Raw genomic sequence first — 16,948 nt, 5'->3', positions numbered from 1 at the left:
ACTACAGTATAGTCCAAAAAAATACTTTTACAATAGTATATATTATATACCTACTAAAAAGATATCTATTTTGTATTTGTGTGTATGCTTATGTAATCTAAACTTTGTTTGTGATATCAACATATTCAATTACGTTTCCTCAAATTTCTTTCTCAATGTCAGACACCGCTGTCAGCGACAATTCGAAATCCGATAGAAATAATATTTACCCTGCCACTTAGAACCGGTAAACTTCGGTTCTGAACAATCTTGTTAGGGGAAATTTAAATCCTACCGTATGACAAGATGTGGCTGACATTTTTTTTTGCATTTGCTCTTATCATATTAATGTTTGTGTTACATGATACGATCTTCTCATTTACTTCATTATTTGAAAGCTTTTTGTTTATTATTGTTTCCATATCCACATTGAGTTTATAAGATCAAAGACTCAAAACAGCTTTAGAAATTAAATAAATAAATCCAATATATCGAGTGTATCCCGCACACAGCAGGGTAGACAGAAGGAACCTGATTGATTTTACAAGAACTTGACTGGCTCTACGTTGTCAGACCGGGACTTTATTGAGGAAGACCATTTGAATGAGTGCAGTCATCCCAGTGACACGTAACAAGAAATTTCAAAATATGATGATGATGATGATATTCCGCTATCCCCCCTATGGGATTGTGTGCTGACTCTACCGTGAATAGTAAGTAGTAGAGATATTATTTTTAATATATTTAATTAAGTACCTACTTAATTATCATTTTTGTTCTTGTTTTAATTGATATGTTATTGGTTTTTTTTAATCACTTATAAAATAGCAAGATAAGGTAATATATTTGCGCAGAGGAAAATCCACTTTGATACGAATATATTTATGTTATCAATAAGTTATAGTTTCGTTAACCTTTATTCTCGCGTGCTCTAAAAATATACAGTATGACTTATTCCTTAGTTTGTATATATGTGTTCTATAATTCTATATATGTATATACATATAAATTAAAATTAACTCTTCTGTGTATGATTTAAAAATAAAAAATCTATCTGTCTGTATTTCAGTGCGTAATCTTCGGAACAGCTGAAACGTTTTTTTACTTTCTCTAAAATATAGAAGGAGTTAGGGAGAAATATATTTAAGGATATTTTAATTATATAGAGTTCTCACAGGATCGGGATTTAACTGGGAAAAATTGCGTTTGCCGCCGTTTACTTGTTGACCCCCGGCAGCGCCTTCGTTTAGAAGACTCATCTTCAGATTGGTTCACTGTAAATGCTGGTGTTCCACAAGGTGGCGTTTTGTCTCCACTCCTATTTTCAGTTTTCATTAACAAAATTTTCCATCAAATATCTTCTCTCCACCATCTACATATATGTTCATGATCTTCAAATTTATGTCACGACATCTCTATCAAACTTATCTTATTCAATTGGATTAATAAATCATAACCTCGCTCGATTATCAGCGTCTGTCACAAAAAAAAACTTCTATAAAATAATAATTAAATTCTGGGAAAGTACAAGTAGTATGTACGTATATACAATAAAAAATATGTTTTAAAAATATATTGCAATGTGATAAGAAATTGACCTACCGATATGATCACTTCTATAACAATATAAAGCCATATATAAATGCGAATATCTGCCACTCGTTAATTATCAAACGACTAGCATTGAACGTTGTGTTCTTCTCAAGTATTATTAAATTAACATTATTATAGAAATGAAGGTGTCTCTCTTTTTTATTTTCTGCATTTTTGCCTTGTTTGCAATCAGTCAGGCAAACCCCGTGTAAGTGATTACAATTTATTGTTTTTTTAATGTATTTATTTTTATTTACTTTCTAATATAATATTAATATTTATTTACTTTCTAATAAAACATTTCATTTCATATGTTATAAAAAAATTCTTACGCATATTATTAATCTTGTAATTTTTTTATTTAGTTTGTAATTTTTTAATTTAGCTTTTTAATATTTTAATCATGCTATCTAAGAGCCAAACGTTGAAATTTTCTTATTTTTTGTGCTAATTTCGTTTTTTTTTCAAATATCATTGGCCAAATAACATAAATAATAATGATAAAAATCATTTTTTCAATTATACTTTTGTCTACCAACGAAACTTGATATTAATATACATATTTCCTTACAGTCCTGACCCCGAGCCCTGCGACTATGACGACTGCTACTACCGTCGGAGACCTAGTGGCTCCAGAAACAATTATATCGGCAATGGACGCGGAAATACCAACACAGTTTATATTAACAGACCCAGACCCAGGAACTAGACATAATTTTTCAAAGAACAGTATTAATAAGTAAAAAAAATGCTGACTTACTACAGTATAAAAAGTGTATAAATTCAATTCAATTGTACATTAATGTCATTTCATTTAAATATATTTCATATATTCAAATAGTATATGTATATATAAAATTTAAATCACAAAATAAAAATGTTGTGAAATTTAAAAGCTATAAGATATTTGTTTAATAACTTTTAACTATAAGGTGCAAATGTTAATAAATCAAAAAATTATGTTAAAAGTGTAAATAAAAAAAGATACAAACATTTTAAATTTTATTTCCTTTTACATACTTCTATGTAAAAATACACAATATGCATTTTAAAGTGTCCCTGATTTTGTTTATCTATCTATTTTTATGTAGCAACTCCATCTTTATAATAAAACTTATTTTTTTAATTTTATTAATTAACACGAAAGGTAAACTGTTGTAGGTACTATATACGATACGCTGCCACACTATCGCCTTACTGTAAAATTAAAATTTGAACAAAACTTTATCTCTATAAGTGATAGTATTTATATTGTTATTGTTTTTGTGTATTGCGTAAAAAATAATATACACAAAACTTTTACGCATTTTAATTCATATAGTAGTATTCTGTGGGCTTGGGCCTGTTAATAAGAATTGTTTTAATATTTTTACGTTCATGGCCAATATATTTTTGGTTTGGTTCCGAGGTTATCCTGAGATCTCCAAGGGTAGATGCAATCATCGTAGTTGCAGAGGTCAGGATCAGGACTGTAAATAAATAATTTATTTCAAGTTTTATTGGTGGAGAATAATGTCCTTAAAATGTATATATTCAAATTTATTTGATTTTTTATTGTTAGGTGTAGTAATATGAATGGAAAATAATTATTTCACAAAACTGTGCAATCAGCAAGTAACACACACATACACATTACATTCATCAAAAAATAATGAAACTTAGATAGCAATTTACAATAAAAAAAACGAGAATCACAACATTGCAATTTTTTTTTTTTCGTTCATTTTAATTTAAATGATGCTAAACAAAATACACATTTTTATTACTTACACAGGGTTAGCCTGATTGACTGCGAAAAAGGCAAAAATGCACAAAAGTAAAAAGATTAACACCTTCATTTTTAGAATATTAATAATATATTAATAAATAAATTGTAATTGAGAGAGAAGCTATTAAGAGCATAAGAGTAAGCTAAGGACATAAATTAACAGAAATACATAAAAGTAGCAACTTTGTGATAAAAACCATTGATAACTACAAGCATTAATGTAAGAAATGTGCAACTTTTTTCTATAAAAATCAATTGATCTATCCTAAAAGCACTTCTGTGCAATGATTACTTCGAATGTGAACGAACAATAATGTTTACGATGTATAGTATAGATTTATGCTCATATAGTTATCGATGTAGAAGCCAGAGGGTATTCGTGTATAAAAGAAAAAAAAAACTTTTCCCTATATAGCAGGGGGCTGGGAGGGCATTGAAAATGATGAGATGGCTAGATACTGTACTTCGTTTTCTGACAAAAGATGAATAAATCCCTCAAGCAGAGAACTCAAAACTCTCAGTCTCTATACTTTAACTCAGTCTATATTTACCGATGATAATAATAATCTGCAATATGCCATAGCAAGATAGACAGCCATGTTGTCAAGAAATATAGAAAAGTAGTAAATAAGTTGTAGATAATGTACTGTCATTATTAATTTGAGGTATATATAAAACTAGCGGCCCGCTCGCGGTTTCACCCGCGTGAACTATGTTATTATTAATTTCTGTCTCCATGACTACGTCCTAGTGACGTTTATGCAAAATTTGAGACTCCTAGCATTTGTAGTAACGAAGTTTCATACAAACTTTCGACCCCAAAAACAACCCCTTAGAAATCGAATATTGCAAATTCCCGTCTTAGCGAGCACCTACGTCCTATAAGTAACTCCTATACAAAATTTGAGATTCCTAGCACATGTAGTTTCTAAGATTTCGTGATGAGTGGGTGACCTTTCGATTTTATATATATAAGAATATAGATAGAAGACAACACTAGTAATAAAAAAGCTAGTCCTAATGCGTCACGGTAATTCCTAATTAGTAATTAAATTATTTTACAAGAGATAACAAGTAAAACTATTACTGAAGTTATCAGTAAATAAAAAAATATTAAGATAAAAGTTAAAAAAAATTACACAAAAATATTTTTATTCAAATTTAAGGTCACAGGGGCACAACATGCAATATACTGTGGGTTTGATTCCCACTTAAGGAAATTATTTTTTTTATATTTTCATTTCTTCACTCTGGTGTCGAAGCAAAGAGCGATGTCAACTTCCGCCACTCAACACGCAATCCGTCCAGCATATAGCGTGAACCTGAAAAAAATCTTTTTTTTTTCAATTACGCCTAATAATTTTGATCCTGTGCTTTTTAAATGTTGTTTTATACACAAAAATTTAGAGGGATGTTAACTGGATTAGTTGTTAAAATTGTTTTTCTTGTTAAACTAATTCAGAGGCTTATCGCATTTTTAAGGCAAATAGTTAAATTTAGATTTAGATGGTTGTGAGTTAGATTCACTTGAGGAAATGAAATATTTCATTTTAATTTCTTAACGAGGCAAGGGGCTTTGAGTTTTGCCACTCAGTAAGTAATGTCTCCAGAATTCGGCGGAAAGTGGGGAACAGTAATATCTTAATGGGAACTTACGTAAACTCACTCCCAAGATATTATTATCTTAACACTAGGTTCCCAGGTTCCCTCTGCCTACACTATTGTGTGAAGGATACAACATGAAGCTAAAAAACGGAATTGAACGAAAATTGTCATTTTATGAATTAATAAATAATATGAAAAAAAAAACCGCTTCACGATATATCCCCATTGAACTTAATGAATTCTAAGTCGATACATAAAAAAAAACTAGTTTGAATTAATCCATCTAGATTGAATTACATCAGCAGCTTTTAATAATATCATGCGTACAGTCACTGCCTTGCTATGGCATTAATATTCATCATTTTAATAATATTTATTTAAATATATTCATTAATAGAAATATTTAATAATATTCATTCATATATTAAAAGATCCTAATGTATATAGAGTGTTATCCAAATAAAGTAATAAAAAATCAAAAAGTAGAGAAACCTGTGTCAAATCAGAAATCTTATGAAATGTATACCAATTTATGTTGCTTCCCATACGAGGATGCAAAGGATAATTAAATTAAATAAAAAAGTAAAAAAAAAAATTTAAGTTAAACGGTTTTATATTGCAGATAAATGTACTAAAAGCTAAAAAATAATTTCATGGAAATTATGATTACTAAAATAAAATCGTGGGGACACTTGCTACTTACCACTAGGTGGGTGAAGTCTCATGCCATGTCTTTCGATTGTAGATATTGGACGTGCCCCACGATTTTATTTTAGTAATCATAATTTCCATGAAATTATTTTTTAGCTTTTAGTACATTTATCTGCAATATAAAACCGTTTAACTTAAAATTTTTTTTTTACTTTTTTATTTTTAAGTTTTTAGTTTTTATTTCTCATGCTATTCAATTCGTTGAGTGCCTCATTATTGCAAGGTTAATGGAGAATGTTACGATCGACCCCCCCAGAGGTCCAATAGAGGGGCAAGGCTATGTACAACAAGATGTGCCTGAATCTTGAGGGGAAAACGCTAACGACATATCATTTTTATCCACCCTAATGCCATACAGTTCTCGGCGCGCTTTTACCTTTTACCTTAACTTGGGTGGTGTACCCCTAGCGACGTCTCATTTTTAGCCACCCTATAGCCACACAGTCCTCGACAGGATACCAGATCTTGACTTAGGTGGGAGATTCATATTGTAATTTTGTATAGTATACTGTATTATACTTACTAAGCCCTTTATTTTGATACCCATATTGATGGGATTGAAAACTACATTATCCGCCATTTTGAAGCAGTGGCCATCTTTGATTTTGATTTTGTATAGTGCACTGAATTCTACTTGACAAGCCCTTTCATTTGATACCCATATTGATGGGATTGAAAGAACTAAGTGGTCCGCCATCTTGTAGCGGCGGCCATCTTGGATTCACAATAATATTGAATATGGATAATTGTATTGTCACCAGAATCAAAGGCGTATACCAAATTTCAGATCAATCGGTTAACGGGAAGAGGGTTAAATTTCAATTACTAAATTTGACCCAAACAAATATACAAACAAATAAATAAACAAACGGGGTGAGCTAAATAAAACCGTTTAAAAAAGGCGTTTATATTATATATATTTTATTTATACTAAAATGAACATAATTACTTAATTTCTATAGATTTCACTACAATCAAATATATGTAAAAATATTTGAATTGGGAATCTAAGCAACTAACTTCAGCCTTATCGTACATACTACACATGAATACAATTTTTCTGTTTTAACGTGAACTTTTATAATAAACTTACAGATTGAAATTCTATTTAAACAAACTGTTAACTTTTCCAATATCACGACATTTTTAATAATGGCAATAGAAATAAAAAAAAATACAAGTATATACTCGTATAATGGAGGATATATTATACAAAACATGTATTTCAAAGGGCAACAGTGTTTTACTTAGTAATATTATTTTCTTCAATAGTTATGTCTAGTCCCTGGGTCTAGGTCTGTTAATATAAACCGTGTTGGTATTTCCACGTCCATTGCCGATATAATTGTTTCTGCGGTTGTTAGGTCTCCGAGGGTAGTAGTAGCAGTCGTCGTAGTCGCAAGGCTCGGGATCAGGACTGTTAATAACAATTGTTATAATTAAACAAGAATAATATACTTATCATTTGGTAATTGATTTGTTTTTTATTTTGTCTAGCTATAAACAAGGGTATAAATAAAAGCTTAATAAAAATAATTAAAAAGTAATCACATATAGAAGATCTGTTCTTTATTATTTATAATAGATGAATTAAATAGAGAACTTTAAGTAAACAAATTTTTGTTTTTAATTAAATAGATTAATCAAAAGTATATGGATAAATTAAAAAAAATACCATATTTATTAAATTTAATTACATTTTTAAGAGTAAATAATATAATTTTATTAATCACTTACACAGGGTTAGCCTGACTGACTGCAAACAAGGCAAAAATGCATAGAAGGAAGAATATTGACACCTTCATTTTTTTATAAAAATATCAATTTAATAATTTTAAGATGAACAACGTCTTACAAGAATCGTATGATAATTCAAGAGTGACTGACATTCGCATTTATATATAAGGTTTTATACTGGTATAGCAGTGGTCATATCGGTAGGTCAACTTCTTATCAAAATGTAGTACAAAAAAATATTTTTTTTATTAAAAAATATATAGTACTGGCACCAGTAACTGTCCAACACAAAAGATACTTTTTTAAGCTTAATTCTCATAATATTTCTTGCTAAACATTTAGCAGAATATAATGTATTTGTTTCTTCTTCTTCTTCTTAATGTGCCTCTCCATCTATTGAAGGTTGGCAGTCAACTTCGCATACTTAGTTCGTACATGTATTTGTTTACTGCCATTTTATTTAAAGATGATGAATTCAAACGTACTCAGATTCTGATGTTCATTGAAAATATTTGCATTTCTTAAGCAAATTTTTAAAAGTTTAAGCGCAAAAAAGGTTTTTAAAAGGATTTTTGCTTAATTATTTTAAAGAAGCAACTATCTCTAGTATTAATTACAATTAAATAAGAAAAGTTTATGACATTTATTCAAAATGTTATTCCAGAATTTATTTTTTTATAAACATGACAAAATTACACCTTGAGCCTAGTAATAATATAAGGATTTCGAATTAAATACTTCAGTTAAATAGTGATTCGTTGTTTTCAATCAGGTATGGTTAAAAAACCTGATAGATAGATTTTCATTAAGTCCCGTTTTTTACATATTTAACATTAAAGGATATTCGTTTATTTTTTATCAATATTTTCGATAATTACCTGTAAAGTGTTGTACCTATAAATTTCATATTGATTAGTCACATATATCGACGCTATTGAGTGTGGCTCTCTACTAAAAACTTAGATAATTATGTTTTCATAGTATAAAATAAAATCACTTCAAAGTAGCAATTCTTTATTAGCGAGTGTAACTTTAAAGTTACAGAATGATGTTTTTATGTGATTTTTCAATAAATCATACATAATTTTTATCACTAAAGCGGGAAAATAGACAATCGTATTTTTTATTTCTAAAGCAATAAAAAGTCAACAAATTACGTTAATGTCACAGGAGGTATTAAAATTTTCATTTAGAACACAATTCAGGTTATTAAATAAATTATCTAGTTCGTAGCGGGTCACTATTTAGATATCAAATAAAATTCTTTTGACATTGACGTTTAAGAAATTAATGCGATTTGTTATGTTTTTCTTAAGTTTTTAATTTATTAAAGTAAAAACCGATTATCGTAAAGTCACAAAGTTCTGTATTTTCCGGCTTATTATTAAAATACCTTACGTGCGTAGCGCAAACTTACCTTTATACATTAAAGCCATATTGTATTTAACTTAGCGTCAATAAATTTAACAAAGAACGCATAGTTGGGTTAGTTAGGAATAAATTAACAATCTCAAAGTCGTTTATAATTAATTGTAATGTAATGCACATTGCTTATATATTTATTTAATACTTTATTCAATTAATTTTTATTATGTTTTTTCTTATCGTGGTATATCTTCTGAAAGGTCACCTATTATGTACGCCACTGTGGCCCAAAAGGCAGTGCATAAATCTAATTCCTCAGGACTTTCCACATTCATAGTATCTCCTTCAGTGTGGTGAAACCAGAAATAACGTTCATTTGCATTATGCAGACTTGCTCCTGGAACTCCAGTTTTAATGATAACACTAATATCAGAGCCGGGACTATCGGCTTCAACTAACGTCGAAGCATTGATGGATTCAAATAATTTTAATATTTCAGCAACTATACATTTAGCTTTTTGTGTACCGGCAACAGCCAGTCCAAGTGGAGCAAAAGTACCTTCGTCGGACTCCATAATAAAATTAATATTATGGCTTTCATTTCTATGTTTTTCTTCATAGTCGTAGGCACCGATTAAGCCAAATTCTTCAGCAGTCCAAAAAATGGATCTGATAGTTCTTTTTGGTGTTAAATTGAGGCGTTTTAAAATTACAGGAGTGGCCCAGCTTACGAACAGACCACCGCCATCATCCATTGCACCTTGACCGACGTCCCAACTGTCAATATGACCAGAAACGATTACTATTTTTTCCGGATTTTCTCTACCTTTTAGATCAATAAGGGTATTTCTAGAAGTTTTTGTTTCAAATGTCGACGACATTGTTATATTGAGAATGATTTTTTCATCTCTATTGTAAAATCTCCTTAATAAATCTGCATCTTCCATTGTTATTGCAGCAGTTGGTATTTTTTCAATATTATCATCGTAGTATTGCGATCCAGTGTGTGGTGAATTGATTGAAAATGGAGCAATAGATTTGACTAAAGATGCAATAGCACCTTTTTCTGCTGCTTTCGCTGCTCCCTGTGAGCGATATACTACAGTGTCGCTATAGGTTGTAAAAACTGGATCGTATAATACAATTTTACCCTTTACATCTTCATCGGGTAATTTAGATAATTCTTCAAAATTGGACACTACAATCACTTCTGCTTGTATACCCTCCGGTGGAGTTGTGACACTGCGACCAAGACCCAATAGAGCTATGTCCTTTATTCTAGGCTGAAGCATAGTTATTTTTTCGGCTCCTCTAATCCAATGGGGTACCTTTAATAACGAAAAAGAATTTGTTATTAGTTATAAAAACAAAATCTTAAAACTAACAAAATTCTATTTAAATATCTTATTTCTGAGTATTGTTTGAGTGTTGTCATACAATGTGTTTTTGATTTAATTACCTCTAGCTCTTCTGTAATAATATCATTTATATCTTCGTCCTGACTCAGCTGAATCATGTAATCAATAGAGTCTTCAAGAACTTGTGATCCCGATGGGCGAGCTCCGAAGGTGTCAACGAATTTGGCTAATCTAAAAGTTATTTTTATTAGTCATATTTTTTATCTCAAACTACTTTATACAACTTCAGTTTTTAAAACCGATACGAAACGCGTTGTATCACTTAAATTCAACTAAAAGGAAATTTAAAAATATATATTGACTGAAATATGCATACAGCAGGATAGGTAGACGGAACCTAATATTAAATCACTCCGTTATCCACTTTTTTCGAGGCATTGTATATGAGTGACGGAACTTAATGCCCGGCTTTTGCCTTGGTACCAGGGCGAAAAAATGAACATAAATTATAATTAATGATAATTCATTCCCCGGGTGGCGATCGAACCGACAACCGTCGAGTTATTTAACTTTTATTGTTAGATATCCGTCCTGAAATAAATAATATAACTCACTCGTTATAAGTTTTGCTTTTGAAGTCTCCTTCCAAAACATATTTGAATATTTCATCTTTCACACTTTCATAGGAAGCTATCTCCTTTATTAAATCGTTACCCAGAATAGCTTCACAGCTATTACTTTTTGGTATAAATTTTGCTTCACAAAGAAAAATAATAAAAAGGGTTAAAAGAATTCGCAAGGAGAAACCCATCTTTCTACCAGTGCCTTAAAAATATTGTGATGTTATGATAAGCTAAGACTCTTTTGTGGAGCGTCTATCTTATCTCTTTAAGTAAAATCGGCAGCTGTCGAAATGTCTATCGTTATACTCTAAAGACATTCGATAGGCATTTGTGTTACCGAAGACGTACTAAATCTATCTTATCTATAAGTACCAAAAAAAGATCAAACATGAATAGTTTGTTCAAATTATTATATTGAATTTTCTATTCTAACATAATATTAAAGTATATAGGTATATTATATGATTTTACATATAATTATCGTCTATCTCCACCTTAAAGGCCGGCAACGCATCTGTAGCTCCTCTGGTGTTGCAAGGGGTCGTGGGCGGCGGTGATCACTTACCATCAGGTGACCCGAAGCTGAAATAGAAGCTTCGAAAAACTAGTTATAAATTTGGGAAGGTAAAAAAAAATATTTAGTGAAATTAATGGAAGCTATATTAGAATATATCTATCATTTCACGTACCATTTGTTCAATCAGATGTAAAATGACTTACAAATGATTTCATCGGGAAACCACGGAATATAATTAATTATCTAATATTCTCCTAATTTGGCCCATATTACTCGTACGTCACTTATTATCGTAGTTATTAATTAAGTAATTATTTGTATTTACTGCATCCACAGTTTTTTCTGAGATTAATATTAAAAGCAATTAATCGACACAGACCTAGTTTAAGTCTAGGTCTAGCACATACGCACACATACACTACATCTGGCAAAATTAATTCTGCCTAAGCTTCTGCTTAAAATTGCAATTCACTATTCTTATATTAAAGTTACAAGTTAAATAAGGTCATATTATTACATTTATATTTATTTATACGTTTATACTTGCAATAGTATAGTGAGTACTATAGTGCACTATAGTGAGTGGTTTTGATTTATTTTAATACTTGCACGTAAAATAAAATATATTCGCAGGCTATATCAATGAGAACTAACGATTGTAACTTCTTATCTGGCGTCGGCAGGTTTTCGAACGTCGACAAAAGGGCTCGATTCAAAATCCAATTACGTTACATATTCCCACGTTTTCTTTCCATGAATGTTTAATTAAAACTTATGAACTAGGTTCTATTTAGGTAGTCTTACTTAGTTTTGGTATTATACAGGTATTTCTATAATCCTTCACTCTGTATCCCACAGCAGGGTAAGCAGAGTAAATCTAGTGTTAAAGCACTCCGCTTCCACTTTCTGCCGAATTCTGAAAGCATCGCGTGCTAGAGAAAGGGAAATATAAACGTAAATAAATATTTCACATCCTCGAGTGGGGATCGAACTCACAACCGTCGCGTGCCGCTGCGCCACGACGGTCTCACACAATATAAAGTAATTAGTATAAATAAACGTAGGTACATAATGTCGATATTATAATTAGCACGAGTATTTATTGTAAACATACTAAAAATAGATAACGACCAGTATACTAAAAATGTTTACATTGATAGAAAACAAAATGTTGTTTGTAGAATAATATTTAATGGTCAACAATCTCTAATGACTAATGTAAAAAAAAAATAATAAATTTATATTTCATCACATACATAGGTACTGTGTAGTTTATTAAAATGAGAAAATCATACTATTAAAATTTACTTCATGTTTTTCGTGGGATATCTTCCGAAATATCAGCTATTATATAAGCCACAGCAGTCCAGAAAGCTGCACACAGGTCCAATTCTTCAGGACTTTCAACATTCATAGTATCACCTTCAGTGTGGTGAAACCAGAAATAGCGATCGTTTGCATTATGAAGACTTGCACCTGGAACTCCAGTCTTAGTTATGACAGTGATGTCAGAGCCGGGATTATCTTCTTCAACTAATGTCGAAGCATTAATGGATTTAAATAACTTTAAAATTTCAGCCACTATACAACGAGCTTTTTGTGTACCGGCAACACCTAACCCTCGTGGAGCAAATGTACCCTCATCAGACTCCATTATAAAGTTAATATTTTTGCTTTCATTTCTGTGCTTTTCTTCATAGGCGGAAGCACCGATTAAGCCAAGTTCTTCAGCAGTCCAAAAAATTGACCTAATGGTTCTTTTTGGCCTTAGGTTGAGGCGTTTTAAAATTACAGGAGCGGCCCAGCTTACGAACAGGCCTCCGCCATCGTCCATTGCACCTTGACCAACGTCCCAACTATCAATATGACCAGAAACAATTACTAATTTTTCCGGATTTTGGGTACCTTTCAAATCAATGAGTGTATTTCTAGAAGTTTTTGTTTCAAATGTTGATGACATTGTGATATTGAGAACAATTTTTGTACCTCTATTATAAAACCTTCTTAGTAAGTCTGCATCCTCAATGGTTATTGCAGCAGCAGGTATTTTTTTTATATTATCTTCATAATGTTGATAGCCCGTATGAGGGGAATTGATAGAAAATGGAGTTATAGACTTGACTAAAGATGCAACTGCGCCCTTTTCTGCTGCTTTTGATGCTCCCTGTGAACGATATACTACAGTTTCACCATACGTCGTGAAAACTGGATCGTATAACACAATTTTACCCTTGACATCGTTGTCAGATAATTTTGATAGCTCATCAAAATTCGATACTACGACGACTTCTGCTTTTATACCTTCAGGTGGAGTTGAGACACTGCGACCTAGACCCAACAAAGCAATGTTTTTTACTCGAGGTTGGATCATAGTTATCTTTTCCGTTCCTCTGATCCAATGAGGTACCTGTAAAATACAATATAAGTATATATTAGTAAATAATAATTATCACTTATGTCCATATAATTTTTTCAATCAGAGATTGGTATATAAGCATTTTTTATTTACTATGATAAAATGTAAAACTATTTTAAATAAAATGTAAAACTTCTTAAGATTGTTTAATTTTTTTATAGATGCATGATTTGTTTCTATCGTGTTAAGCAGAGTACGGACCATTCAATATCATAAATATTGCTTTGGATAGTCGAGCAAAATCTAAGCTCTTCTTTATTCCGTTATATTTTTAATCTTACTTTTTCTTTTCATCAATATAAGGAGCAATTTCACAGCAATATAAGAAGACTAATATATAAGAAAAGCGTTTCCTATTGTCCTTAATTACCTCTAGTTCTTCTGTAACGACGTCATTTATTTCCTCTTCTCGTGTCAGCTGAATCATGTAATCGATAGAGTCTTCGAGTACTTGTGATCCAGATATTCGAGCGCCATATGTGTCGACAAATTTGGCCAATCTGAAATTAGTTTTAGAAATCTAAAGTTTAATAGTAATCTTTACATCAGTCACTCATACATTTTATTTAGATTTACAATTTAATTTATTTTAGCAAGATATAAATATTAACTGCAAATACGCCAAAATTAATATGAATAGACTTTTGGCGGTAGAATTTAAAAACATGTTAGCATATTAAACGAAAGAGTTTATTGTTTACTCAACTGTATTTAATTAAAAAATGGTTTTTGACTTAAATATTGAAAAATCTATACGAAATCTATAATTTTATAAATAATTTTAGTTTAATAATATTTAATCCTACTAATATTATAAATTTGAATGATTGTGACGAATAAATACTATAAAAGCTACAAAAGTGTTTACTAACAATATGTAAACATTAAAAATGATTACACAGTTTAAAATACACAGTTCCCGTTTTTTATCAATACATTTGTTTATATTCAAGTCTGATAACATAAATGCTATGAAAGTTTGTAAATAATTTCATTCGACACATTTGCAATTATTAAAGTATTTTAAATTTAAAATAATGAGGCCGTAACTTTCTCTCTTGCTGTCGTGTTTCTTAATTAGCGATACAATAAATTAAATTATTAAAGCGTTATGTAGAAAACAAAAATACAATACTTTTATATTATTTTTGAGGCCTTCGTGGCGCAGTGGCAGAAGCGTTTGATCGTCAACTCAACGGTTGCGGGTTCCATTCCCATTGGGGGAATGAAAAATTTAATAATTTTCATTACCTCGCTCTAGTAACAAGGCAAAACGCGGTAGAAAAATGTAAAAACATACAGAAATACAGTAAATAAATTACTTACTCATCATACGTCCTTCCTTTAAAGGGACCAGACACTACGTAATCTATTATATCAGAGACCACAGTGTCGTATGACGCAATCTCACTGGCGAGTGCACCAATATCACAAGATTTTAATTCCGAATATGATTTCTTCTTAGGAGCAGCTTGGACTTGAGACAGTGATATCAACAATAAACTAATATTTAAAACTAATAGAAACATATTCAACGATTGCTTATCTCTATTCTCTACACACTACACGTCTGTACTGAATGACCAATTGTTGTTAAATGGTCAATGAATCTATTTGAGAAAGATGTATCCTTATTTTAGTAGTTTTACTTTTAAATGGGGTGTAATATAAAACTAGAAAATAAATTTATTATTATGGGAAAAGAAAAAAAAGCAAAATATTTTATTTGGTAGTTATTTGTACGAATACTATTTCTTTTGCTTAATACTTTATTTTTAAACTGCAAGTAATTTAAAATAGATAAAATAAAACAAAGTTATCCCTAATTGCTATAGCTTTTCTCTTCGTATCCAGCAGGATCTCAGCATGCTGAGGGAGAATTGTAAAAATATTACAAAATATTTTTAGAAGGATTGAGTAGGTAATATCTGTATTATATTGGTATAATAAAAGAAATAAAGTCTACAGCTTCTTTACTAAAGTACAAAATTGATGAAATATAGAATAAATTACCTTTCATAATATATTATCTATATATATAAAATCGAAAGGTCACTCACTTATCACGAAATCTCAGAAACTACATGTGCTAGGAATCTCAAATTTTGCATAGGAGTCACTTATAAGACGTAGGTGCTCGCTAAGACGGGAATTTGTAATATTCGACTTCTAAGGGGTTGTTTTTGGGGTCGAAAGTTTGTATGAAACTTCGTTACTACAAATGCTAGGAGCCTCAAATTTTGCATAGACGTCACTAGGACGTAGTAGGAGACAGAAATTAATAATAACATAGTTCACGCGGGTGAAACCGCGAGCGGGCCGCTAGTAACAATATATTCATCATATTCATCAAAAGAACATTATCATTGTAAGTGATTTGCACGTGTAAGGTATAATTGATTTCAAAATGTAATAATATTTATATTATAGAATTCTTGGTTCTGATAGGCTAGGCAAGACCAGAACCATATCTATGACTCTATTATAGCTATCTCACTGAAAATTGTAGGTAATAACATTGTTTTTAAAATTATAAAAATCATATAGCGTATGAACGTGATCGTTGTGGATTCTATTATTAATCGGGATAATAAATTATTTTCAATGATCTTGCTCTCATCAGACAAATTGCGGATACAGCGCGACACTAAGACATTAAATCACTAAAACACTAGAACGAGGAAAATGAAAATATTAAATATTTTATATTTCTTCGACTGAGAATCGAACCCACAACCTGTGGCGTATACAGTCACCTCATTCATACATTGTGATCGCTTTTAATATTTTCAAATGACAAAACGTAATGCAGTAGTTACGTTATTCACATGAGAGCACTCGTCGACAATGAGGATTGAGGACAGGCCGTATCCGCTATATACCTTATAGAATGCCATTTGAATCAAGGTTGTTAGTTAAGTATTATAATCTATACTAGAGGCACTCATGTCATGGCAACTTTACATAGGATAATTGTATTGGTAATGTTATTGTAATATGTATGGGAAAAAATAGTTTTTATTTGTTTACTATATTTTAGTTAGAGTACCGTAAATGGCGGCAGGTTTTAATTGTGGACACCAATTGATCTTTTAGAAGATTTACGGAATGGCGGTTAAATGGTACAAACTAAGACTTGTATATAGAGAGCATTTAGTTAGTAATAAATAAGAAAATATAGAGAGCATACAATTACTCTTTCTGAAATCTAAAATTTAAAAATTTTATTTTAATGACAGTATGATCTTCTTAATTAATTAAAGCTTTTAAGGACAA

The 16,948-nt window shown here is 30.6% G+C and overlaps 2 protein-coding genes and 2 long non-coding RNA genes across 4 annotated transcripts; 1 reads left to right on the top strand and 3 right to left on the bottom strand.

The window, feature by feature from the left end:
* Positions 1-1,639: 1,639 nt before the first annotated feature.
* On the top strand, positions 1,640-2,572 carry LOC146530162 (uncharacterized). The gene is made up of 2 exons (XR_014878965.1): positions 1,640-1,780; positions 2,146-2,572. It is a non-coding gene; the product is annotated as an uncharacterized LOC146530162 (long non-coding RNA).
* Positions 2,573-6,860: 4,288 nt separating this feature from the next.
* On the bottom strand, positions 6,861-7,625 carry LOC146530161 (uncharacterized). Its single transcript, XR_014878972.1, has 2 exons — positions 7,394-7,625; positions 6,861-7,073 (listed from the first exon to the last, which is right to left on the bottom strand). It is a non-coding gene; the product is annotated as an uncharacterized LOC146530161 (long non-coding RNA).
* Positions 7,626-8,736: 1,111 nt separating this feature from the next.
* On the bottom strand, positions 8,737-10,980 carry LOC146530160 (carboxypeptidase Q-like). Its single transcript, XM_085200129.1, has 3 exons — positions 10,731-10,980; positions 10,218-10,347; positions 8,737-10,086 (listed from the first exon to the last, which is right to left on the bottom strand). Exons 1-3 carry the CDS (start codon positions 10,925-10,927, stop codon positions 8,995-8,997), a joined length of 1,419 nt encoding a protein of 472 aa, XP_085056255.1. The 5' UTR covers positions 10,928-10,980; the 3' UTR covers positions 8,737-8,994.
* Positions 10,981-11,839: 859 nt separating this feature from the next.
* Positions 11,840-15,508, bottom strand: LOC146530159 (carboxypeptidase Q-like). The gene is made up of 3 exons (XM_085200128.1): positions 14,999-15,508; positions 14,043-14,172; positions 11,840-13,663 (listed from the first exon to the last, which is right to left on the bottom strand). Exons 1-3 carry the CDS (start codon positions 15,199-15,201, stop codon positions 12,566-12,568), a joined length of 1,431 nt encoding a protein of 476 aa, XP_085056254.1. The 5' UTR covers positions 15,202-15,508; the 3' UTR covers positions 11,840-12,565.
* Positions 15,509-16,948: the final 1,440 nt, after the last annotated feature.

This window comes from Heliconius melpomene, chromosome 17 (assembly GCF_056956725.1).
Source record: "Heliconius melpomene rosina isolate 202511_hmr_F chromosome 17, ASM5695672v1, whole genome shotgun sequence".
NCBI lineage: Eukaryota > Metazoa > Arthropoda > Insecta > Lepidoptera > Nymphalidae > Heliconius > Heliconius melpomene.
The sequence above is the reverse complement of the archived record's forward strand: the minus strand, read 5'-3'. Positions and strand labels throughout refer to the sequence as shown.